Genomic DNA, 27,592 nt, shown 5'->3' with positions numbered 1-27,592 from the left:
AGACTGGCCTGTTTTACACATGTGCAGATACCATGTTTGTTTTCAAGACAATGACGCATGAAGAAAGGCATATCCATACATAGTACTGCTAAATCATACACTGTTTACCAATCTACAGATAGGTATCTTGAGTATTTCACCTACTATTCGGGCAGCTCTTCAGCTGTATGAACTTATTTTTTAGACCAAAACCAACAAAAAACTCATAGCTCAGCCTTCCACATAACTCAGGGCATTTATACTTTAGAAAGATGCACGTTAGTTTTTAAAACATGGTGTTATTTTACATGTGCTTGTTTGTTACAATGCAATGATCTATGAAATTCTTCATTTTCTGTGGAATTAAGTATTTTGAAAGAAACCAAACACTGGAGGATTTGAGGATAGAAAGGATTTTTCACTGATAAAATCCTCCACAAGAAGAAAACAGACATTTCCTTCATACAAATCAGGTAAGTTGCTTTCTTAAATGCAAAACATATATACAGGCATATACTTCACTTAGCTTTACCAGCAATCTCTTTTGTCTTTGTAAACATATGCATACATTGCTTATACACACAGGTTAAAAATAGGTTAAATCAAGTGTATCAAGACAGAAAAAGAGGGCTTAGTCTTAAAAGAACCCAAAACACGTACTGTAAATCAATAGTCTATACAACTGTATATACACTGCAGAGGTTTTTAAGTGATCCCTGCCATATTAAATATTCCTATAACCTTTGTTTCAAGAGTTTTAAACAGTACTCCATTATAATAATGCTTGTAAGGCAGCCAATTCTGCTCCTTTACTTTTGCTAAATAATGATAAAGAGATTTCTTTAGGCATATTTTTTTATATTAGCAGCAATTTTTTAGCCTTTGTTTCTGAGTACTTATGAAAAAGGAACTCACCAACGCTAGGATTGATGGAGACTGAAGAAGATGGTAGTTCTTTACTAATGTTCACATTCCCAGATGCATTTCTGTAGTTCACCACCACAGTATTATTTCCCAGACTGGTCTCAGATGGTGCTGGCATCGATGACAATGCCACTGGTGAAGATGCAATGTTGACAGTACTCTCCATAACACTGGCTACAAGATTTGATCGCGGAGAAAGGTCAGGCATCCTTTTAGTTGCTGCGTATGATGAATGCAATGAATGTGTAGAAACTATAGTGGGGAGTGGTGGGCTCTGCCTACGAACAGGCTGCTGCGATTCAAGCTGAAGACTCTGTTGAACATGTTTTATTGTGGAATTGACCTGAACGTGACCATTTTGTAAAGCAACCCTTATGACTGGGCTATGTCTTCCCTGACCCGGTGAAGAGAGATGAAGACCTGATTCCCTTTCCATGGATTTTTGTACTCTTGTTTTCCCTTGGGGTAAATGACTGGAACTTCTGTATGTAAATCCAACTGGTTTCTGCAAATGTGATTCAGAAAACAATTAAAAGGTTAAATTAGACATATCTGGTCATTTTTTTCTTTTGCAAACCACTAAGACTAGATTTTAGTAATTATGCTATTAGCAACAGACTCTTCATTGAAGTACTCATTGTCATGAAGCTAGTGCTATTACTTTTTAGCCTTCCCTCTACTTTCTTTTATTCTCACTTGTAGTTCCAACACAGAGTTTAATCTGGTCAGCTTCAATGTTTCTCAAGTTTTTCCCACCTGGGGTGCTGGCACAATTGCTTTCTAAAAACTCAGAGAAATATATAATGAGAAAGGCAGCTTTGTAAAGGCTCTTAAAAACAACTCTCTAAAAAAAAAAAAGCGAATAAGCAAAATAAAATTTAAAATTTGTCAGCCATTGACCCAGTCTGCTGAATTTTCAAGGCATGTCTTCACTGCCATGTTAGCTTCCTTTTTACACAAGAAAAAAGCAATTCACTTTCTCTCCTGGCTGCCTCTTCATTCTTTACTTGCTAGCTGAAAACATCAAACATTTGGATCTCATCTACAACAGAAGATTCCAAAGTGACTAAGACAGACAAACTGAGAGATGGGCTATACTTTCCACCACTTGGAATACTTTTATTAAGAAACATACGCACACTAATGCATGTGTTCTAGTTCAAAATATAAGTCTTTGAGCAGGAGCTACCAAATGTAATTGACACATGTGGGTTTGGATTTGGTTTTTTGTTTGTTAGCTTTGTTTTTCTTTTTGTGTTTTTTTTTTTTGTTTTGTTTTGTTCTTTACAGAAATCTTATTATATTCCACCCCTGAAAGCTTTAAAAATCTATGACCTGAAGAAAGGCTTACGTGCCTGAAAGTTTGTCCGTTTCTCCAGCTATTGGAGTTGATCCAATAAGAAAAAAAATAGTACCTTCACCACCAACCTTTCCTTGTTTATATCCTTAGCCCATCACAGGTACAACAGTGGTACAGCTATAAAAAATCTACAGCATTCCTAATGGTTTTAAAGATAAAGTACTAGCAGAACAAAGAAAATGGTTGGCAGGTTGCATTTGCTGACTTCCCCCTTACGCCATATAGTGATAAAAGCCACTTAAAAAAAAAAAAAAAAAAGCACAGTGCAGTCACTTTTCATCTGAACACTAAAGCAGCTGCCATCCTACATGATCAGAGGGGAGGGTAAGAGCACAGAAGTCACAGGGTCCAAGAGTAACTGACATGACCAGTTTGTTTCCTGAATCTCTTATTTTTGGATGTGTGGACAGTACAAGCGTGGAGCTGTCAAAAAAAAAACGCATTCCCAAATAAAACCTAGTATCCTATTCATAATCAACATGCACGAGAATGTCATTGCTTCTACCCACCCTTAAAGTAAATGGCCTTACTGATGCCTTGACATCGTCTGACAGCAGGATCACCTCTGCCACATTAAAAGCTTTGCAGTATTGTTGACAAAGAAAGATCATTGCGGATTTTGTGACCTTCTTCAAAAATCACCTGTTCTGTTTCCCTTTTAAAGAGCATTGTTACAAGTACTAATATTCTGTCTCCTTAGTTAACAGTGGATTGACCATATAGGAACAAAATGGATAGTGTGTAGCCAATATTAAACCTTCTTAAAGATTTGGAAAAAAAGCCTTTTTATTAGAAAAAATAAAATTCTATACCATAATGGATATGATAACACACTGTTGAGATCTAAAAATCAGTAAGTCAATTGAACCAGCCTATGTGAGCGATGCATAAACTCTCTTCTAACTGCAGAAACCAATAAGACCGTACATCGCTTCTCATAAAGCAGTGATGCCAATATACCCAAGTTTAGGACGTATCCTACACAATTTATTTCTGTTCATTACAACACAAATAGAATTTTACAGCATCAGTCACAGCATACTGAATGTGATGGGGGCCATTCTGTGACCACTGGTCAATAACAACACAGGAGACTGAAGCTGGCATATAGTAAGAAATCTAGAATAATTTAATTGAAATGGAATTTAAGTTTACTACTTTATTACTAATTTTAATCTTAGTGAAAGGAGGGGATTATTTTTAAAGAAGCATCATAGGAAGTGAGAGAATTAAAAGGAAAAATAAATGTCTTGGGTCTTTAATACTCACAGGTTTGAGCAACAGTGGCTTTACACGACTGTGTTGCATTTCTGAGACCTTCCGATGAAGCAGATCAAATTTTTTATCCAATTTCTGAATGGCGTCATACATGGCCTGACAACAAACATAAGAGTGAAAACAGTATTGTTTCACAAGAACCCAATTTAAATCTGAAGATATCCAAGAAAGCTCAATTAAGGGCAAAATTCCCTCCCTAAAACTGGGTAAGATCTGTAGATAATATATACATTCTGTAAGCATATTGAAGATCAACTCAGATACAAAAATGCAAGTAGAATGGTAAATATCACAGTAGAGAATTCTCAGAGAAGCTTACTCTTGCAACTTTAATGTGGCTGGCACTTAAAGGTTGTTCTTCCTGCTTACAGTGGATGTTTTATTTTTACATATTTGGAGCATTTTGTTTTACACTGAAAAGCTACTGACAAGCTCTACAGCAAGTTAGGTATTATGGTATGCTATTTTAAGGCATAATAAGTTTCCAAGTACACAGGTAAAAGGCTTACAGGCAGCCACCAAAATACTGACTTCCGGATCACCAATGGGAAATGTATTTAGAAAAATACTATCTGTAAAGTAAGAGTCCAAACTGGAATTGAACGTGGCCAGGGATGTCAAAGACAACAAGAAGGGCTTCTAGAAGTACATAGGTGACAAAGGAAGGCTAGGGAAAGTGTAGGCCTGCTGCTGAATGAGACAGGGGCCTTGGGCGACATGGGACATGGGAAAGGCTGAGGCACTTTTTGATTGCTTTGCCTCAGCCTTTACCAGCAAGACGGGCCTTCAGGAATCCCAGGTCCCAGAGACCAGGGGGAAAGGCTGGAACAAGGAAGACACACCGGGTAGAAGAGGATATGGTCAGGCAATACTTAAGCAAACTAGACATACATTAAGTCCAAGGGGCCTGATGGGATGCACCCACAAGTGCCGAGGGAGCCGGCTGATGTCATTGCGAGGCCACTCTTGATAATCTTTGATCAGTCACGGCAAATGGGAGAAGTGCCCAAAGACTGGATGAAAGCAGATGTCACCCCTGTCTTGAAGAAGAGCAAGGAGGAGGACCCAGGGAACTACAGGCCAGTCAGCCTCACCTCCATCTCTGGGAAAGTGACGGAGCAGCTATCCTGGAAACCATTTCCAGGCAGATGAAGGAGAAGAAAATCATCAGGAGTAGTCACAGCATGGCTTCACCAAGGGGAGGTCATGCTTGTCCAACTTGATAAACTTCTACGATAAAACAATTGGTCTGGGAGATGAGGAGAGCAGTGGATATTGTCTACCTGGACTTGAGGAAGGCCTTCAACACTGCATTCCATAAGATCCTCACAGACAAGCTGCTGATGTACAGGTTGGATGAGCAGACAGTGAGGTGGATTGGAGACTGGATGAATGGCTGGGCCCAGAGAGTGGTAATCAGCTGCACAAAGTCCAGATGAGGGCCAGTGACTAGTGGTGTACCCCAGGGGTCAATACTGGGTCCGATCCTGTTTAACATCTTCATTAATGGTCTGCATAATGGGCAGAGCATACCCTCAGCAATTTTGCTGATGACACTAGACCAGCAGGAGCAGCTCACACACCAGAGGGTTGTGCTGCCATCAAAGAATTGAAAAAAACTACTAATTTTATTGAAAGTGTCTGATCTTCAGTCAATCCCCAAGGTCAAGTTTTCTTTCAGATGTTAAAAATTTGTGTTGCCTTACTAAAGCAATCAAACTTTTTAAAGCATTGTTGTAAAGGTCCAAATTTTCAGGCATAAAAGCCAGATAAATCAAAGCATTCAAAGTCCATCAGTTATTACTATATGTTACTGTGCGACATAGAAAGTTCCTTCTTCAGTGTTTCCAGGATTTAGCAACTCAAACATGATGCTCAAACAGCAATTTAGACATACACTTCCTTTATACTGTTGTAACAATATAAAGTAATGAGATAACAGAACATTAATCTAGTATTGAAAGGACACTGCCAACTTGAAAATATGTATCAGGCACATGTCATCAGCTATTACTGCAAAAAACACACAAGGACATTGTAACTATGAATTACAAAGATGAAATGTTTCTTCAACTAACTAAAGCAATTTCTTCTGTTGATCTACAGCATAACTTAACAGAAATTTTTAAAAATACATATGGCTATGAAAAAAATTTCTAGATTGGATTTGTAGTAGATGGAATTTCTAATTATTTTCAATTTTATCAAAACCAACCATTAGGTTTCAATATGATAGCTATCTTTTAAAAAAAAATTAAATATCCTTAGACAAAAGAATCTATAAATCTCCCCCAAATCTAGAAATATCTCAAGGAAGCATTAAAAAAAAAAAAACTTAAATCAGTGTGGACAGCACAGGCGTTATTAAAAGGCTTCATGTAGCCCTACAGCAGATTTACTGGGAGAATGTGGTAACAAAGGGGTAAAGGAGATGGAAAGGGGCTAGCAGGCAGCAAAAGAGGCCACATCATCTCATTAGCACTCACAGCACACATTCCCAGACTAGCAGCAAGAATGTTAGTCACACAATCTTAGTCAATTTTCTTCCACTGCATTGCTGAATATATGCTTAAGGAGACTTCCAAGACACTAATACTTGGCTACAAGCCACTCACAAACTATCCTCCCTAAAGCATGGCCTGAATGTCTTTCAGTCTATAGAGTACTATGACTCCAGAGTCATATAAGTCCTCACCTGAATAAATATGGGATGCTTTTAATTTTCAGTGCAGTGATTTTCAGTCTTGCCAGCTACTGCTTCAGAAGTCAAAAGCAAAGAACTTGCCAAAACAACACCACCAGGATTTTGGCACACTTCTGGCAGGCCTTGTGTACTTTCAAAAGCTGGATGCATATGACGGTCAGATCTTTCCCATTACTGTGAAGCCCCTCCCAATAAATGACTAAACTTTACATTTTGTATTAAAGCATAATATTTGAAAAACACTCTTGCCAGCTATGGTGTGAAAAAGTTCAGAGAATATGAAGACGTAGATTATTTTTTCACTGAAAATATTGAAGATAAGCGGGCAATTAACAAATGAACAACCGGAAAGGATGAAGTCATAGGTTATCAACTATAGAATGCAAATCTTCCTGAAATTTAACTAAAATTGTTTAAATGCCATTTCAGAGATAAAGAAAAAAAAATACCTGGCAATAACTGAGGACCTCCATAAGAGTTTTCTGCTGATCTCCAATGTAGGAAGCTTCAGATACAATACTCCCCTTTTTCATTAAAATAATAAAAAAATAGTGTAAGCTAGTAATATAAACACAGTCTTACGATATCACATTAAGCAAATAAATCCCAACTTTGAACATCACGTGTTATTTCAGTCTACCCCAAAACATGCATCCCCAAAGCAGCTTTTCACAGTCGGTCAAACAAAAGAAAATTTACTTACACATTCATAGTCTGGTTCATACTCATAAATGACACTGTCACTATCTTCATATGCTCGTTCCCTGGTTCTCATCTGGGAAATAACATAAAGAAATTGTAATGTTTTGAATAACGAAAGAATTCAAAATATAAACTACAGAGAGAACCTGCTAGGAATCCAACCTGGACACTTTCAGTTGTAGCTATATTCCTTCCCCTGGCTACAAAAGGGCCCAAGAAAGCGAGACTCAACCCAGTCATCTCATTTATATGCCTGTGGTTAGGTCATATGAACACTCACCTCACTTTTGTTTTAAGAGTATCTTATTCTGGTTTAACATAAACCTCTTGCAAATTTATACAATAATATGTATTTTTATTTAGTTATTCTAAGGTCAGAACTTTCTCATCTAACTATATATGTACTATATAGCCAGGCTTATGTAATTATGAGACTCCATGTAGATTTTTACACTACTTTAAATAAATCAATTTGGAAAAAAAAATGTGTATTTATTTCAATGGGTATAACTCTGCACACAGAAGCTGTAAAAATGTCTAAAAGACATTAATTTTCTCACTGCTTGAAAACTGCTCTTAGGAATCAACAGTGCCACCACCTGGACAATTCCGACATTTTTCTTTACTGGATGGGAGCAGTTCCTGTCCATCCACCGTAAGTCACATTTCACAAATCTGTTGCTGTTTTATGTTTGTGTTTGGGGGTTTTTGTTTGTTTGGTTTTTTAACTAAGTAATATTTAATCAGGTCTTACTTTAAAAAAAAGGAAGGGGGGGGGGAAGGTTGGGGGTTGGTTTGTTTTACAACAGGCAGAATTAAACAGAGTGGAACTGCTTTTATAGCATTAAAGACACCCAGACTGTTGTAATTTAAGAATATGGTGACATGAACTAAGCTTCAGACTGCCTCAGTTCAAAATATATGTAGTCTGTCTTTGGACAGACTTGTTTATGGAGGCAAACCCTTACTCAACATTAAGTTTCAACTCTTATCCTAAATTGCACAAAGAGTTTTTTATTGAAAAAATAAGAGCATCTACGTGGGAAATTGGTGTAAGTTACTCTCCACTGTACACTATCTGTTGTTATACACATGTACAGTACCCAGCACAACAAGGTTTTACTCTTGCTAGAAGCTTCCATGCACTACATGGATCTCCTACCCACACTTCCTTCACTGGGATGTCATCAAATGAGCATACAAAAGTGAAGGAAAAATGGCATTCCCAATAACATGGAAAGTGGCCTCAAAACAAAGGGCTACTGTTTGGTGAAACATACCACATTGTGTCCCACTAGAGTAGGGGCAAGTCGTTTTCTTTTATTATGTGAACACATGAAGTCCATTTTTTCAGGGCTGTGACCATTTCCTCTCTGCATACTTGCAGAATGGCTCATTTGTGATGCCACTCCTTCAGCTAGCACTGATAAGCCTTCATTTCCTAGAAAAGTGGAGAAAAAGCAAAGCACATGAGCAGGTTTACCACTGCATTAAACATTTCACTACAAAAAACATGCACAGTCACCCATATTTTTTTTTTTTACTTTTGGACTGCTTGTTTATTTGAAATTTATTTACTAGCATATTATTAAACACATATTAATCCAATTTATTTAGATCTGAAATTATAAATTCAATTTAATAATCTTTCTTCCAAACTTTCTCCAGCCTCCATTTAATTTGCTTTGCTTTTCACTGTTGATTCTCTATTCTCATTTCCATGTCTGATTGTACAAAGTCACAGAATTCAAAACTCCAACAAAACCAGTTAACTGAAGTTCAGGCAATACACCCACAATGTAAAACACAGTTCCCATTTGTTTAGTCCTCAGCTGTCCCTTCCCTAAACTTACGGGTTCTCCACAAGTTTTGTGCTGAAGCACTGTGCAACAAAAAAGATCTGCTAAAAGTATCTCCTCTGTTGAGCCAGTGTAGGTCAGGGACTACCAAACACAAACTATCCACAAGCAATACACAAAATGCCTCACCTCTTCACGTATGGGCCTGGCACACAGTTAAAAAGCAATTACCACAGTTTATCACTGCTCCATCCTAATTCTTTCGAAGCCCACACGATTGCCAGACCTACCTTTTGAAGAATGTTAAAGGAAAAAAAAAGTTAAGAAAAAAGGTGTATCTCTACTGTCAAATCTGCCTGTCCATCATTTACAGGCTCTATGCTCAAGCTTTCAGGAAAGGGCTACAGTAGCTCTTTTAAAAAGAAGTAAAAACACTGTTAAGAGAGGAAGAAGAAAAAAAAATTAACTATTTCCCCTTGAGTTCTATATATTTTATCTATAGACAAGCCAAGCACTATACAGATAACCAGATATAGATATAGCTAACAGAAGATATGAAAAGACAAGTAAAGCATAAGATGACCTTTGAAGGTTTCCAAGAAATAAGGAGAAAAACTTAGCTGGCATGAAAAGGCAAAACCAAGTCTCTACCATACTACCTGCTGTGAAGGAGCTTTTTAGAGCTTAGGTCAAGCTGAAAAGGTACGGTGGGGAAGTTTTGTGGATACCTACAGTAAGTTCCTCCCAAGTAAAAGGGGCTGCATGAGAAAAGTTACACGGGTACTCTTACTACTTTTGCAAAATAATGGAACTAATTTCATGGCCCAACTGGAAAGTAGAACTATCTGAGAAGCAAAGAGAAAGCAAATCAAATGGGACAGGGACAAGCTAAGAAACCACTGAAAAGCAAAGACAACTGCATTTCTAAGCACTACAAGAGGAAGGGCAAGGGGCAGGACAAAAAAGTAGTTATATACTCAATATCATAAGCTAGAAAAAAATTTTCCTTGCATGAAGAGCCCAGACAAAAGTTGTAGCAGAGCTGACAGATGCTACCTAGGCAAGATCTGCGGTAGATTTTGATTAATGTAGTTAACATCATTTTGAAATCACTATCAATAACTAAGTAATAAAAATACACATGCAATTACTTAATATTTCTTCTCTTAGGTGAAGTTTAAAACCTACCTACCCTCCCACGCAGCTCCAGAGTTTGCTTCCTTTCCCAGAACACCTCATCCTTCTGTCCGTGTCACACAGACCAAGCTAGCACTCATCTCCTAGTACTAAGCACTGAGAGCTCCCAGAACTGAGAGCCTGGGAGATCACAGTGCTCTGTGGGACCAACACCAATACAAGCAAGAGGACATGTTGAAAGCAGAAGGGGTGCAGGGCAGCAGGATTAATGCACTGGCACAATGTAGTCACTCAAACTGCAGACAACCTTCTGCAGCCAAACCAGAATGCCACTTCACCTGGAGAAGCATTAGGTCCCTGATTTAATTACATTTTAAACATACTATGCTTATGTTAAGCTAGACATCTTTCTGATTAGCTTCCCAAATTTAGATTTAGGCATAAATACGATGACCTAAAAAACAGTGCCAGCAAAAGTGACACCAAGTATGTGGGCATAAATGGATAAGTAAAAAGCATAATAAAAGTGTTCTGCAGCAAGCGGGGAGAAATAAAGACCTAGATATGTATCTTAGTGATGCTGAGCTTGCTCTGCCAGCTAAGTATCTGTAGGCAAGAAGATATGAAACAAAAGTAAAAGAAACTAGTTTGGACAGACAGAACCAGATCTGAAGAAAAGGCACTCCTCTACAAGATAGTAGCCTAAGATGGTGGTTGAATAAAAACAGGGAAAATTTCAGTTCAAAGAGTTAAGTTCAACAGTTATATTCAAGATAAACTTACACCATGTTTTGGTCATACATCTCTCTATACTCAATTTTAACTAGACAATACCTAGTGCTAACAATCTACAACAACAGAAGCTCTAAGCCCAGAGATGACACAACCATCTTTTACCTTTTAAAAAACAATCATACCTAGTCATCATGATTCCTTTGTTGATAATAAAAGAATTACTCATGTCCTGAAATCAAGGTCAGCAACTGTCTATGACAGTTTCTTGGGCAGGAATTTTTTTTTTTTTTAATAAAACAGCAAAAAAACCCAAAATAAACCACCCAAACCATCCTCCTCCCCAAAATATGTTTTTAGACATAAATGTACAAAAAAATTACAGTATAATCTACTGTCAAGTAGAAGACCAGAAAGATTAAAGGTTCTCAGAAGCACCTAACAACACTAGGAAACAGAGATGTAACTTAACTCTGCTGAAGAGAAATACTGATGAGATTCTCTATAAAGTCAAATGGCTAAATTAAAAAAAAAAACAACTAAAACCAAAACCCAAACGACAAACTAATAAGTGCCATCACTTAGTTACAGTCATTTTCCTTGCTAACTTGGCAATACTGCTACTGGGCTTACTAAATGCTCATAACAGCTATGATTAATTTTTGTCTGGGCCAATGGAGAATTGGGTAAGACTTCTGAGAGACTTTGATCTTGCATGTGAAAATAATACAATGAATTTAAGACAATCACCAAAGGCTACTTACAGCTAATAATTTATGACCTTAAACAACCATCTTACTGTTGTTGCACACCAGTATCCCCAGTGCTCCACTAAATTACACTGGACAGTTTATCTAAAAACCTCATTTTTGGGGTTAGGTTCTTCCATGACATTTATTTTCCAAATTGCTTGCTAATTCATTCCTAGGTATACTACTTTATAAGTAAAAAATTGGTTTTTTAAAACGTAATATTTCAGTGGGTTCACTATAATAAAGACCTCTAAAGTAGTAACTAAAAAGCTCTTTTTAAATGCATTGCCAAGCAATTTCTATAAAGTAGCTTTCTTATAAAATATGTTTTAAAGATATGGGTAATACAGAAAGCATTCAAGACAGCGGTGCTGAACATACAGCATTAACTATTAGATGACAATAAAAATGAACAGTAATTACCATAGGCAAGTTGAGCCACATGGTGAACAACACTGTTTACTTCAGAGTTCTGTTCCATTGACACACAGCTTTGTGTGGACAATCCATTTTCTCCATGGTCAATAATCACTGCTTCAACATCGTCCTCAACATTCACAGATGCGTAATCTATCAGCATATGCAGAAAGAGAAACAAGTAAGACTAGACACCATTCTGAGTATCAGATGACAACTATAGTGCTTGTATCATGTCTAGCATTATCTGAACTGTACCATAGCTAATTTAAAGCCAGTTTCACCTCAGCATCTAAATGTGAAGTCACTTTTAAACACAGGCACTGAAGTTTTAACACACACTAGAAGGGAAGCAGATTACTAATGCTTAGTTGGCAGGATTCCTGAAACTATTCAGTACGCAACTCTTCCCACAACGTCCAGCTTCAACAGGAACAGTTATAAGCCAGTACCAAGCACTTCTCTCAGAACTCCACTATTTACAATCAAGCATGAGACATTAAATTGGTTTAGAAATTTTACTTTCATAAATAAGAAATGCTTAATACACTTGAAACAAACCAGTCTACAATCCTAACTGCATATTTGGTATTCAGATCAAACCAAACATGGGCTCCTGATGAGATACTGTGCAGAAATACCGAATGGCAAGTCTCCAGTACCAGATTTTTTCCTACATACTACATCAATAAAAAATGTCCTGGTCTCAGAATAACTGTATTATAGCTAGATCTGGTGTTCTGGGGAGGGAGCAGAATTTATTCTTGATGAAACAAATTAATGGAAGGAATCATACCATGAACCACTAAAGGTAGTAGATAAAACTTAAATTCAGCCAGCACGCTTGCATAACACTAGTTATATGAACACATGCTGTATTTTCCAGAGGATACCCTGTTCAGGGAACAGGATGGACCGAGCTCCAGGAAGGAATCAGGGCTGTGTAACAGTGGTCTGGTTCTTTACTCTTAAAGACACAATTCACTCCAAATCATGCTCTCTTCTCTCTGTTCCAATTTCTTAAGAGACCAAAAGGTGGGAAAGAAGCTGAATTCCGCAGGCCAAAGTTTTCCCTCTGGCCATCTAATCCAGTCTAATCTAATTATTTCCCTCTACTCCCATCTAATCCAGATGAAACGACACGGCAGCCTTTGGATTTGGCTGTCATCAGATTAGGAAAGACTTCACCAAATTGAGGGTGTGCTCAGAAACACCCATCAATTGCCAGGCAGTCAATAGCTATGTTTACAGTAGTAAATGAAACCAAAAAGCTAGTTGGGGCATAGTTGCTCTGCAAAAAGGAGTTTAGCTGAGTGGACATGAGCTGGGACATGTCTCTTAGGCTCAAGAATGGTTCTTGACCAGTTTTAATTAGCTGCTGTGAGGGACCAAGAGACTGTGAGAGACTGGCAACCATTTTGCCTTAAAACAACCAAGCAGGTAGCTGCAAGCAGCTGAAACAGGACATGCCCTGCAGAGGTGGGGTAGTGAGCTGTTTGTGGGAGGCTTTCTAGTGGTTGTGCCTCGAAGAAGCTTTCTGACAAGGGTTTTCCTGGGAAGTTTTCTAGCAGTTGTTTTGGACATTTTGTCACAGGTTCGGGGTCGGAGTTTTGCCACAGGCCCTTAACACAGCAGTTGGGTAAACACGTTAAATGGGATAAGGGCACATCAGCAACACCCCCCACATCCCCCTAACTCCCTCCTCAAGAACTTTCAAGAAAACCCTACAAGGCTTGAAGGACTTGCACAAAGGGCTCTCCAACGAGGGTATGAAGCAGGTGGGGGGAGGGCAGGGACGGGGACACACACCAAGCCCCCAGGCATGCGCCTGCTGCCTGAGAAATCCACAGTTTCTACTGAGACTCCTTCCTCACTGGATCCAAGGGTGGTGATACTTACCTCTCCTTTTTTCTCTTTCTTCTCTTATCTCTCCCCTTCCTCCTACTTTGTTGTCAGGAATACTTTGCTACAGCTGTTAGGTGTCAAGTTTCTTATTCAAAATATCTGCTACGCCAAATTTAGCCACACTTGTGTATAAGTCATTGTTAAATAAAACACATTTTGAGCATTTAGGAGCCATTGTCATGACTCCTGCCCTGGGATTTGCTGAGCGAAACGGGGTGTTGACATTTTCCCTGTCCCTCCTGAGTCATTGTTGTGACTCTTGAGTGCTGCAACAGACTACTAAAAGATCACCTCCCCCGAGCCTGCCGAGTGGGATGGGACATCTAAATTGGTGTCACGGACAGGATAGTCTGAAACAGCAAGGAGGGTTTGTAATAAGAAAAAAAAAAGGGGGGGCGGGGTGGGGAATATCAGTTGGAGTGCTGAGGAAAGGAGAACTGACATTCAGCTGAAGCCGAATGCTCTGATAGAAGATCATGGCAGCCCGAGATAAACCTGATCTTGACTGCTCCCTGCTGTTGGATTTGTTAAAAGGATATAAAGCATGTCCCACTCCACCAGGTTAACAGTTGGGCAGAGAAAAATTGGCCATCTCTGAAGAAGTTTGGCAAAAGAAAAACATCTTAAGGCTGGTAAAGGCAAGGCAATTAATTGTCTGTGGTGTTCTGGGGGTGGCACTAATAGCCACCCAGAGGGACAAACATACCATTAAGCAAACGGAACATGAGGTGAATGAATCCCTGCAAGCGATAGAGTATTTCCATACATTCTGTATGGTATGTCTAAATATTTTGATGGTCTTATTTTGTACCAGCCGTGGAAACTGGTTTGCTGCTAGGTGACTGTAAAAGTAAGATTTGGTAAATAATTATTAGAAATCTTATACTAACACTGTGATTGAAACAGTAGACAAAAGTATAGTCAAGCAATTAACTAGTAGAGGTAGTTACTCATAAGTTTTGCAGTTCTTTGCTCTTATGACTAGATGTTCCTGTACACTAGGTAAGAACAATGTTGAAACTGACCATGTGATTGAAACTGCGTTAAGCTTCAAGGTCAAAGAACAAGGACAAGAACAAAGACTTCAAGGACAGCCAACAATCTCAAATGGATCGGTGGTCATAAAAGCTGCCCTTCAACTCAAATGAATACTACATTGCACATGATCGGATGTAGGCAGTACTATGATAATCAGTTACTATAATTTTTATGTATACTAATGCGATTAATATGTAATTGTTACTCCATATAACTTGTTTGTGCTGAAGCTGTGGCATGCACACTAGGTGGAATTATCCCCCGTGCATCCAGCACTGCAATAAAGAATGCCTGCTTTCTAAAACTCCAAAACAAGTCTTAGAGAGTTTCTTCGACTGGCTTTCCAGTATCACAAGAATTAGTTAAAGTGCAGGTAGAATTAGAGGCAGAATGAGCTAAACGGCAACAGGCTGAGGAAATAGTAAAAGAAGGAAAGAGGGTTGTGGAAAACCTTCAAGACAGCCTGCAGGAAGCTTGTATTAGGGAAAGAGACTTAAAGGTGCAACTAGCAGAGTATGGAAACGATTTAAATAGCAAATCCAGTTTCTCTAGCTTTGCAAAAGAAGCCGATATTGTCAGCCAAGAAAGTGATCCCAGTTACCCCTTGAAAGAAATGGAAGAGGCTAAGGCTAAATCCATGTCTAATTCAAAGATGCGACCTCTCATTTAAATGGAGGTTGAGTAGTGGGGGGGAGATGGGGAAAATGATCAGCCAAACATTATTGTCAAACAGATACCCTACAATGCAACCAAGTTAGCAAAATTGCAAGAAAAATACAGCAGGCAAGCTAGAGAAACCAAAACTGAGTATGTCTGGAGTTTCTTTGACCGAGAGAGACAGAATAAAATTATTGGTGGAAGAAGCTCAGGGATATGGGAGTCCAGGGGTATTCCTGACTGTGGATGACCCACGGGAGCCCTGGTCCTTGACTCAGTGGGCAGCATATTATGGGGGATTGGACCCCATCAAAAGAGGAGACCTGGTTGCTATTCCTACCTCCAGGCTGAGTTGGCTTATGGAGAGCATAAAAAAGGCAGCTTGTCTCCAACTTACACATGATACACATCTTGCTGTGTGTCAACCCTCTCCCATGTTATTAATTGCTAACCCTGATAGAATGACTCCCCTGATTAAAGGGCTTCCCGACTCCCTAAAGGTGTGTGCAGTACAAATTCAGGACTGACTAAGAGCAATTTTGGTGGCCAGACCTGGCAGAGGGGCCACTCTTACATGGGGACGAATTGCTCAGGAGCTAATAAATTATGGCCGCTGGGTAGGCTTAATTGGTAAGGAGAAGAAAGCCTCTGTGGGGTCCGTGGACCTGAAGTAGAGGGTAGGATGTCCCATCTACCCAGTAAAAGTGAGGTGGGTGGGGGATCGAGAAATCAGCTATGGAAGGAAGGGGTTAAGTAAAGGAGTCCCTCGAGAACTAACAGACGGCTTACCCCTTCCAAATTTACAATTGTTAGTAGAAATGTGGAAACCCATACGCAAGACTCTCCTGAAAAAAGGAGGCGGTCCCTCAATTCCGAGGCCTCAGAAAGTCGCCGCCCCTACAGCACCGCTGGAGGAAGCCCGTAATTCTCCGGAATCGGGAAACCCCTTCTGCGGTCCACCAAGTGAGCCGGGGGACGGCTGGTGGGTTTGCATTAGAAGGCTCGCAGAAAACCACCAGGGGACCTCTTAGTAACTTTTGCCCTGGGTCCCTTTAAAATGCCGGTTACCTTTCTCGGAGGCACAGGGGCTCAGACGTCAGCATTAAACAGTGAAACGGCGAACCGAAGCGGAAGAGCACCCGACAAGAAGCGTACTGGAGTTACTGATGTTTTCGGAAATTCCAGACCTCAACCTACGGCCCGAGCGCAAAGCTGGCTGCCCGGGGACACCACTCCCGCTGTAACCACAATGATAACAGGTGTCCTTCCCACCAATATCCTGGGATTAGACCTATTAAAGGGGAAAGCCTGGATAGATTCTAAAGGGAGAGAGTGGAAATTTGGCTCCCCCGTTGTTCTGAGTAGGCTTCTGCAAACTGTGCCGCAGCTTCCCCCGCCTCTAAAACTGTAAACGTGAAACATCCTCTACCCCTGGGAGCAAAGGAGGGTATCACCCCAGTGATAAAAGAGTTACAAGAACAAGGGGTGATCACCCGGACCCACTCCCCATACAATTCCCTTGTATGGCCCGTATAGAAGCCAAGCGGAAAGTGGCGACTAACCATAGATTACAGGCGCCTGAACGCTAAAACCAGCCCTTTAACAGCGGCACTGATGGACTTAAGAAGTGATGTACCACAAAGGTCTTGTGAAATAAGACACCCTTTGTATACACAAGGGATGCCTTGCTAACGGCTGTGCCCCTGAAGAAGAACTAAAATACTGCTAAGAAGAGAACATCCTACCCCAGGAGGCACCGAAAAGTTTAATACTTGCTAATAGGCATGACGTCAGCAAAAATCTTCGATAACTGGAGGAAAGGTAAAGGCGGCAGGGGGGAGATCATGACCACCGACTCAATCCCAGACCAGAAATACTTACCCCCCCAACTGTCCTTGAGCATGCGCTGTAGAATAAAAGAACACTGTACCTTTAATTCAAAGCGGGGAAACTTTAACCCAATAGGAACTGTGCTAGGTAAGCGACTACCTGTAATAGCTTTGGGGAAGAACTTTGGAAACTGAATATGTATAACTGAACCGTATAAATTGCTTGTCCGTTTAGGTATGAGGTGTGCTAGCTTTGTGGATTACCATCTAGCCCCCATCTTTGCGCAAACATGAATTGGAATAAAATACCTCTGCTCTGTGTGTATATTGGCATTTCGCACACCGGGTAAATGACCCCACTTGTGGGACAACAGCACTGCCAAATATAGCTGAGCTAACCTCCACCATACAAGAACAGGCCCATCCAATTTTAGCTATTATTGATATGAAGGACATGTTCTTTATGGTGCCCTTGCAGGAGAATGATCAGAACAGATTTGCCTTCACAAGGGAAGGGCCAAAATCTATAGCTAAAGCAACTCACAGCTGGAGGATAAACATAGACCAAACAGGAAAATACAGAAAGGGAAAACACCTCACTTCCAAAAAACATCTGATTAATCACAACATTTCTACAATGATGTAGAAGCAATGCAGCAACAAAACTCAAAACTTAACCTCTAAGATGGTGGTCGGGATCCTCCTCATCCCCAGGGCTTTTAACTTCCATCACCCATTGCTGAACATGGCTGCTCTCATACAGGGAAAGGAAATTATTCCCTCTTCAAAATGGCACTCTTAATGGACAGTCAAGAAATTTTGAGATTAGAATACACGACCCATTTCTATGAAGGTTTATCAACATGACTGGTCACTGCAACGATAAGGAAAGCTGCTCCAAGAAATGCAGACCCACCTGCTTTATACCACGCACCACTTTTCTTAATGTATTCTAGTTGTCTTGCCTCTAAAGTCAGCAGAAAAATTTAAATGTCTTTGCTGTAGATTGACTACATTCATCACCAAGAGAATGTCTGTGCTCAAAAATATTTTGTTTAGAAGACTTGTCAGCTAATATTAGCTAGTTTAAAAAAAAAAGGGGGGGGGGAGAAGCAGTTCTTATAGGCCTATACATATCTTATTCAGGCAAGGGAAAACAACTCTTAATGTTACTACTGTAGTCATTCTTACATGTGAGGACAACTTCATCCATTCAACTACAATATTCACACCTTCAAAAACTTGTGACAAAAGAATTCCAGCTCTTTACTCATAGTCTTAAAGAAACTGCAACTTAGCCCTGTTAGCAAGTCTAAATATTTCTGATGCTTCTTAAAAGTGCTAGCAATATGGAGTAATACCATCTATATAGCACCAAATAAAATTAAATCCAGATCTGTCTCTCTCAAGTAGAAACTACAAACTGCCAAATTCCGTGATTAATTTGTACACCTAAAAAAAAAGAAGCCATCAAGATTCTTTTACTTGTGACTTGAATGAAGATGCAACTGCATTTCTTGTGCCAAGTTAATTTCATTGTATTAATTAGCTATACTGACACAAAATATCATGACATAGATATTTAGACATTTCCAGTAAGTCTAGAAAGGAAATTATAAATTTTAAAAGTGTGATTAAGAAAATATTTTAAGCTTATATGTTTCAAATAAAGCTTTTACTGTGAAGTGAATTACACTTTATAGTAGGATTAAACAGGGTGGTTTATCCAATCATTGGAAGAAGTTATCTGTTTAAGATAACTCTGACTTTGTTTGAAAACTGAAGTGACAATCATCTAAAATTAGAAAACATCACCAAACTAATTTCCTTCTCAGACTCAATGCATGCTCTGGGTTATACGGTATAGACTATGACACTATTTTCAGTAAGGCAGTAGGATATGCTATAATATAAGGTAGAGGTTCATTAAAAAAATGCATTGTACAGAAAAATAGTTGTAGACAGAGCAGTGCTGTGAAGTGACCAAATTAGAAAGCCAAGATTGGAGGTGCTCTTTTTAATTTAAAAGCTGTTTATGTTCACCTTTAGAATTCTTTCACCAGGAGCTCTTCTTTGCTTCTGCACAAAATCATCAGGTAGCAGGTATTTGTAGAAAGTTAAAGGCACTTAATCATGAGCTCAGCTTTCATAATGATTTACATGCAAAAACATCCAACTGTGTGTCTAACCCTGCATCATAAGTTACACTGTTACATTAAGCTACAGCTTTTTATGCAGCAAAGTAAAACCAAGCATCATAAAGAATTTATTTCCAATAGAGAAATACATGTAAAGGTAAATATGACTTGAAAGTTTTCTCTCTTCTTTGGAAACTCTGTCATTTGATCAACATCACCCAGCAACCAAATGACTGCTTATTTTTTTACTACTGTTCAGTCACCTATCCCAAAATAATATAGTAGTGTAGGCTTTGGTGAAAAGAGCTGAAAACAGAAGAAAAATGTGAAACATAAGAATGAAAGACAAATAGAACCAAACTGCAACGTAAAGAAAACTCGGGCTGGGGAAACAGAGACGGACCACCAAAATAACTTAAAGATGGAAAGATGTTGATCAAGAAACATCAAGAAACACTAAAAAAAAAGCAAACAAACAAAAAAACCCCCACAAAAACCCAAAACCGAACATGAACTCTTTCAAAGCCAGAGTTAAGACAAACATAAAAGTCCCCAAAACTCTGTAGCAACTACAGATTACATACCAATGCAAATCAAGCAAAGCAACCCTACCCAAACAACTAAAAGATATATCAAGGAAGTTACCTGGCTTTAAACTAAGTCACAAAAGGAGAGCCAGCCAGGATTAACTTGGACCACAACTAAATCCTGCTCTATTTCTGGCCTGACACTTAACTCTAACATACACACAAAAAAGAACTAACAGAAGGGAGAGCACAGGGACACCAGCATCATAATGCCTTTCAGGGGTAGTATCATCCCATCCCAGCTTCAAGTAATCATTTGCCTATTAACTCAATCTCATTGCAGATGTAACCAAGAGTTTTAAGCACATTTCTGCATACTATGATAATCAAAGCTACAAGCACAGAAATACAGCCACATCTGATGCACCAGCTGAAGTCTGAAGACAAGCTGACAGACAACTTCTCTTCCCCCAAGTGCATTACTAATTAAATACACCACATAAACCAGTGGGAAAAGGAATGACTTGTACTGAGTCAGACATTACCTGATGAATGCTCTCACTTATTGTGGAAATAGAAACAGAGGTAACCATGAGGTATAGAATGGTAAGGGGAGGCAAATGAGAGATAGCTGAAGGCACTGAGTAGTACTAAATCCTATCCCAACATCTGTTACAGAGTTCCTGGGGGCTGCTAGCAAAATCACTAAAACTAAATCAAACTTTTCACAGAAATCCAGTATTTTTTTCTTCATTTTCTAAGAGTTCAGTTAGACACATCTCTGTATTTCTGCAAACGTGTTCTCGATACTCCAAAGTGCAACAGACAGCCATGGAAGCTACGGTAAGAGGAACTAGACTTTATAGATACTTAAATGCTGCACTCAGAAAAACTGGGTACCGTCTACCTCAAGTCGCATCCTTGGATTTAGCCTATTTCTGATAATTTTGTCCTTAATCTAGACAGGCTGTCACAGATCAGAGACACCAGAATACTCTACCACAGATAAAATGCTTACTAACAGTCTCTGAACACTGAAAAAATAGTTAATTTAGAATGCTGTAGTCAGAATTTGCATGACTGAAATTTGCAACAGGTTAAGACAATGGGATCACGTATTGAGCAAATACAAACCAAAATACAGCAAATACAAAGAAGCAGAATAATGAAACCAGATTTCCCTTGGCTTTAGGTTTCATATTTGGATTACTGAGATGCTAGTAAGATCAAAACTCGAGGCAGAACAAATCTTAGAGAGGCCTCTGATGTCTAATAAGATCTGAGCTCACACTGCACCTTTTGACTGAGGAATATTATTAATGGCACATCTTGTCTATTGCCAAGGAATTTAGAACAGTCTTAATATTTGTTAAGATTACTAAGTTATAGACAAAGCCGATCAGGAGACTAAAAAATTGAGGACAAAGGAGAAGGCACAGACACCCAATGCATTGCCCTGCACGTTTGCTTCATCGGGAGTATATTAGGACTGCTATGCTCCCACCCTCCCGCACCTCAGTCCTACCACCTTACTTCGCGCTGACACTTATATAATTGCACAGTGAACTGGCCGAAGCCTAACCACACCAAAAATGAAATTATTTTTTATCCAGAAAAGCTCCCTGAACCTTGAAGTCACACAGGGAAATCGGGCATCTGCGCAAAAGACAACTGAGACCTCTTGAGAGGGTAGGGGACCGTGAGGGCAGCGACAAGCTCAGTAAGCTCAAACCGGTGCGAGACTGTATCAACACTACTCCTGGGAAGGGCAAGGTGAAGCGCGTAACTGACAGAAACAGGCCTGTTTGATCCTAAGTAAGCGAAGCCCATACACCTCTAAGATGCAGAAGTTGCACTACGCGTTATGTCTTCGAATGGGAAGATCACGAGGGCGGGCATCTCGCTTCAGGAGCGTTACGCGCCTCCGCTGGAACTCGGGTTTGGTATCCGGGTAACTGCAGCGCCCGGGGACCTGCCAGGGCCGAGACGTCGCCGTCCCCCAGCGAAGCCTTGCCCACGTCTTGCCGCTGCGCTCACCCACCGCTCGAGGGCTAACGAAAGCAAAAGCTTCCCCCGCCGCAAGCCACGCGACTGCCGCCGTCGCCCTCCGGCCCTTCGCCGCCCGCCAGATCACCGCTGCGGCACGGGCGCCTTCCTCCGGCGCGGGAACGTCCCCGGGAGAGCGCCGCTTCCAGCGCCACCGCGGCACGGCCGCGCGCGCCGGCCCCTCCGCCCGCGGCTCAGCTGCGGAAGAAGCGACGCGGCAGGGGCACCGCGGCGACACGCGCCCCGGGGAAACGCGAGGGCGGCGGGCGAGGCGGGAGCCCGCCGGCGCAGGTACGCCGCCCCGCGCGCGCGGAGGGGGAAGAGCGGCGCCTGCCGCCCGCCGCCCCGCGCGCGGAAACCGTTAGCGCGGCCCGGCCCGCCGCCCCCAGCCCGCGCGGCGCCGCTAACCGCCCGCGCGCCCTCCGCGCCACGAGCCGCCGCTGACGCGGCGGCGACGGGCAGAAGCGAAAGCCAATGGCGGCGCCTCGCCGCGCCGGAGCCGGCGAATAGCGCCGGGCGCGGTGGGCGTGGCTCGGCCGGCTCGGCAGAGAGCGCCGGGGCTGTGGCGAACGACGAGGGAGCGTCCGCTCTGAGCGTCCGCTCTCCGCGTCCCGTCCCGTCCCGCCCTCTCCCTCGGGGGACCGGCGGGGCGGCGGCGGCCTGGAGCCTTACCCTCGGCGGACATGGCTCGCCGGCGCGGCGGAGCGCGGGGTCCTTCTCGGGCGGGCAGGGCGGCGGAGCGAGCCGGGGCTCCGGCACGGGCAGGTGTGGCCGGAACGCGGCGTTGGAAACGGAAGCGGCTTCTCCGACGTGAGCAGCGAAGCGTTTTGAACCAGTGCGGCTGCGCGCTGGGCGGAGGGGGGGGCGCGCCTGGCGAACGGGAGCCGCGGGGGCGGTGCCGCCTTCCCCCTCCGCCGCCCGCCGGGCCCCGGGCCGCTGCCGCGCCGCCGGCTCTCGCGGTACGGAAGGCGGCCCGGTTTGCTCTGCTCTGCTCTCGGTTCCGTGGCGCTGCCGCGCTCCCTGCTAGCCCAGGGCAGCGAGTTCGGTTTCACGCAGGCTCCTCCGTCCCCAGGAGGATGGAGGGCTGCCGAGCCGCTCCTCAGGTCTCTGCGGGAGGGCAAAGCCGCGGGTAACTTCAGGTCCGGCCACCGCGGTTCTCGAACGGCAGAGCCTCTTGTGCAAGCCGTCCGCGGCCGCAGGTTTCAGCGTGCAGTAACGTCTGGTTATCTTGCCACGCCATCAGATTCTGTTTTGGTTCTTGGCGAACCGCTTGTTGGAATGGGAGGAATCCAGTTACAAAGGGGTGTTAACAGCTGCAAAAGGTTGTCCTCGGAATTTCTGACTACAAAATCGGGTATCATCGGGGCTGCGGTTCATACAGGAACACTCTGGGCCTTTGGGAGTGACAAAATGTAGAAATTTCAGCCTCACCTACCTATATTAACAATTTTGTGCCTTTTGCCCTACCTTCTTCATCTCTATACGCCAATTCATTTTTTTCTAAATCAGGCTTGGAGTTAGGGGGTTTGGCAGGGCCAGGACACCCTGCCCAGACATCCCCCGGCTGTGCTTACGCTCCCCCCCTGGAGGCACAGGGACCTCTTTGGGGAATATGTTTGGGGAGGGATTGGAAGGAGATCCAGGATGGTGATGGGACCTGATCTGCTTATGGCCTGGGGCAACAAAGTGCCCTATGACAGCCTGCAGGACCTGAGCGCAGCTGAGCAGCACCATGGAGATACTAAAGCAGAGTAACAGAAGGGCAATCCCTTTCTCCAGGAGGTGAAAGAGATGTCTGGGAAGTGCTGTGCAAGGAGAGAGTAGCGTCATATTAAATTTCTTTCTAGCTCTTGCCTGGGTTGAGAGTTCTCTGTTCTGTGTGCACATCTGTGTATGTGGGTCTGAGTGCAGCACCAGCAGTCAGCTCATGTGTCAGAGGGCTTGTGCGCCTGTGGTGCAGCAACTGGAGCGAGTGCGGGTGTGCGAGTGAGTGTGTGAGCACTAGTGAAGGTCAAGCTGGACTGTCCAGCCAGTAGGTGAAGTGGCCTGGGAGCCAGGGATGTCTCTAAGGGTGAGACTGTGGGGCAGTTGGCTACTGGAGACCAGAGGAGTCCTTGCCAGCTGCTGGAGAGACCGTAGGGTCTGGGGGGTCTCAAGGTGTGAAGGGGAGCATGCATGTGTCTAAGGGGAAGACCAAAGGGTGGTAGCTACTGGGGGATCAGGGTGCCCTGGGCAACGCTGAGTCTGTGAGTGGCTCTGTGTCTCTAAGGATGTGGCCTTGGTGGGGCTGGCTATTGGGAACCAGGGGAGTCCCAGCTAGCTCTGCATGTTTAGGGGACAGGGGGCTGAGATGGTCTGCGCCAGCAAGTGCAGTGGGTCTGTGGCCTCAGGAACTTGTATGTGCCAGCAACTGGGAAGACTGAGTGTCTAAGACTAGCTGCTAGAAGGATCCACATTGTTAATATGCATATGTGCATATATATTTTTTTCTTTTTTTCTCACTAGTGGACCTCCAACCTGCTCAGCTGGAGAGGGAAGCAGGATGAGGCTGTTGGTGCTGTCTGTGTTTGTGTGAGGGATGCGTGTGTTTGTCTGTGATCAGTGTGGCTGGTCACGTATATCTTTACATATGTGGTATATATGTGTGCTCTTGTGTGCACGTGCCTGATGGGAATACACCCTCTGCCTTGCTACTGATGGAACCTGTGGGCATGGAGCTGGGGCAGCCTTACCTCTCTTGGGTGTCGGATCTGGCACAACGTATTTTCCTCCAACGTATAATACTCTATTTTTAAAGTTTAAAGCTTATATCTGAAAGATTCAAGGCCGAGAGAACTACTAAAGATTTGAAAGCCGATACCCGTATAGGTGAGAAAGGCATAATGGCTATATAGCATGCAGATAATTGCTTATCTGTCAGAAAGCTTGTGTAAGAATTACGCACATATATAAGGACTATTTATAAACTTAGCCTTATTTCCTAATAAGCATTTTGAGAGAACCCGAAGGATTAGTCAATGATTCCTTTATGACTTTCTGATCTTTAGCAGGTTTTAAAGAGAGAAAAAGCTTTTGACATAGATGGCAAGGTAGAAGACCAGCATCTACAAGCCTCATCTTGAACTGAGTCAGTGCAGTACATCCAGTTTCTTGCACAAGTTTCTTCACCAAAACATATCAGAATTTTATGATGCTTTCCAATTAAATTACTGGGCTGCAAGAGCATTGAGTAAGCTATGAGTTTCACTTTCCCGTAAAGCTTGAGTTGATGGGAGAATGCCTGAGTAATAGGGATCCCAGCCAACAATGCTGTATTCAAAATCAGCTTTTATCTTCCCTTTATTTTTTCTGCAGAAACAGAGGAACTTTTTTATGATGGGGCAACATTTTGTGTGGATGTATGGAAGCAGTCCCTGCAAAGAATGATTTGGGACCAGGTAGGTCTTGGGAGGCCACAGATGCTGAATGGCATACCGAGACACAGACTAATAAGTGAAGTACCAGAGTGAGGGATAGGGGATATTGCTGCCTGCGGAAAGAAAGTTCTCAGGGCAAGGATGAAGAAATGTTGGGTTTGAAAGGAAACAGAAAAAGTTTGTTGGATATCCGATTTCTGTAGTCTTGTGGGGCAATGGTATTTGGAGGAGCTAAGAGAAGAAAGATATTTAAGGTAGGGCTAAGAGGAGTACAGTCTTTAGGAAGTGAAGCTGAATTAAAAGGAATTATTTGACACACTAGAGGCTGTAACGTTACAGCATGCTGTTTTAGAAAGTTTAGTCTTGAAGATATAAAGTGGTAGGCATAATTCTACAAATACTGTTTCAGTGGCTTACTAATCATGTAGAAGGCAGGATGCATTTCAAAAGAAAACTGAAGGAAGTGGAGGTAGGCGGGAGGTTTTTATAGGGAAAGTTGTCAGCTAATAGTTAATGCATTTGAATGCAGAATCATGGTTTCAGAAGGAGTGAGAAAACCTGATCTACAAAGAATTCCTTTTTCTTGGATCATTTTGACTAGAAAATTCCTGAAATTAATTTGTTGGCCATCTTTCCTGGTACTTAGAGTTATTGGATCCAATAAAACAAGTTTACCTACTTTAGCTGTTTCTGTAATGTCTTCATTTCAGATTTGAAACTTGGTATTTTGTAGTGTTGGACATTTCAAATGGCACGTGAAGTTGTGGACTAACTCCGGTTACACACTGGCCTTCATAGATCCCAAAACTTGTTTTGTGCATTGAGTTGAGGAAACTAATAGAAGTTACAGCCTAAATTTATCAGGATTTTTTTGATGGTTCAGCTGGTTTGGCAAAGTGAAATGCACAGCGATGTCCGGTGATCAGACCCGTATCTGGGGAGGATCCCTTGCTTCCCAGACCATATCCACATTATGCAGAGCAGCAGACAGATGTGACCAGCAATGTCCCTGAGAGCAGGCACTAACATTCAGTACTTGCAATGAATGCCTGTGCTAGTCCCCTCTCTGAAATGGGATTTCTGCTGTGGATCAATGCCTCTCTATTTTCTATAAAAGCTCCAGCAAGAGATGGAGATTAAGACATACCCGCTGCTTGCTGGCACGAGGAGGACCCCACCAGATTGTGTGTCTGGCCTGAGTTGCTAAGTCTCTGAGAACACTATAGGAAGACTGTATAGGAAGATTTGTTGGGCGGTGGTTGAGTTCCACCCTGGGGAGAAGGTGCCAAAATTATCAGTGTGGCATCTAAGTTTTAACACCCATGTGCTTTATTATCCTCCAAGCCCCCTGCCCAAACCTGTAATGCTTCCCATGCATGGTTATATACATTCCTTATATGTATCTACACAGCATGGTGGGACGCTTTGCTGAGAAGCAGGATAGTACAACCTGAGAGAAGCTCGTATATGCAGTGATACTACTTATAGTATCGAGTTTGTATTATCACTGGATGGGCCTGACAGTTGCATGCCATGTATGCATACCCAAAGGTACATGCTGAAGCCTAGATTTTACAAAGACTTAAAAAAGTCACTGACGTCGCATATGTTGTAAATAGTTACAATGATTTCACCTTGTATATATAAAAAAGCATTGAGTGTCTTTTATGTAGTCTTAATGTTTAACCTTCTCTTCCACTGAGCATGAAAAAATATACAGGCATACAGCGGGCAGATGACAACCAGCTTGTGCCTGCCTCTCCTGGCTAAGCTCTTCCTACAGGTCTTGCTTATCTGTGTTTTTGGATTGGGAAAGACACACAATACAACAGGAAACGATCTACATAATCATTAAGTTCTTGACCATCTGGTTAAAGCAATTGTTATGCAAACGGATTCCTACTTGGAGACTACTCTAAGACCACACCCATCGGGGCAATCCTGGTATCCTTGCAAAGCATGATTGCAGATAGCCCAGCAGCATTCCCCAAAGCAGACTTTTTTCCATGTGCTCTAAAGCACGAGACTTGAGCATTTCAGCTTTTTTCCTAGATGTATTCTTTAAAACACCAAGTACAGTGTTGCAAAGCTACTGACAAAATGACAGCTGAAACCAAAGTTTCATGATTCCCCTCCCCTTTTCCGGCAGGTATGCAATTTTCAAAGAGATGGGCAGGGGCTGTCATTTAAACACTGAACTTCCATGTCCTGACTTGTCAACCTCCTGTAACCAAACTGTTTTAAAATAAAGT

General features: G+C 42.1%; 1 protein-coding gene across 5 annotated transcripts in view; it reads right to left on the bottom strand.

Moving 5' to 3' along the window:
• Positions 1-22,728, bottom strand: part of BEND2 (BEN domain containing 2) — a 31,816-nt gene extending 9,088 nt beyond the window's left edge. Inside the window, exons 1-8 of one of the 5 annotated variants that reach the window (XM_075022201.1) lie at positions 19,257-22,203; positions 17,892-18,010; positions 11,791-11,937; positions 8,228-8,388; positions 6,949-7,020; positions 6,695-6,769; positions 3,533-3,637; positions 895-1,408 (exon numbers count right to left, since the gene is read on the bottom strand). In XM_075022201.1, coding sequence (XP_074878302.1) covers positions 895-1,408; positions 3,533-3,637; positions 6,695-6,769; positions 6,949-7,020; positions 8,228-8,388; positions 11,791-11,937; positions 17,892-17,943 — 1,126 coding nt within the window. In that variant the 5' untranslated portion in view covers positions 17,944-18,010; positions 19,257-22,203. Of the gene's footprint in view, positions 1-894; positions 1,409-3,532; positions 3,638-6,694; positions 6,770-6,948; positions 7,021-8,227; positions 8,389-11,790; positions 11,938-13,683; positions 14,012-17,891; positions 18,011-19,256; positions 22,204-22,596 lie in introns of those variants that run through there. The other 4 variants (XM_075022202.1, XM_075022203.1, XM_075022204.1 and 1 more) reach the window with 4 other exon arrangements.
• Between the last annotated feature and the right edge of the window lie 4,864 nt (positions 22,729-27,592).

Source organism: Buteo buteo, unplaced genomic scaffold (genome assembly GCF_964188355.1).
Source record: "Buteo buteo unplaced genomic scaffold, bButBut1.hap1.1 HAP1_SCAFFOLD_199, whole genome shotgun sequence".
Classification (NCBI taxonomy): domain Eukaryota; kingdom Metazoa; phylum Chordata; class Aves; order Accipitriformes; family Accipitridae; genus Buteo; species Buteo buteo.
Note: the sequence above shows the minus strand (reverse complement) of the source record. Positions and strands in the feature narration are given on the sequence as shown.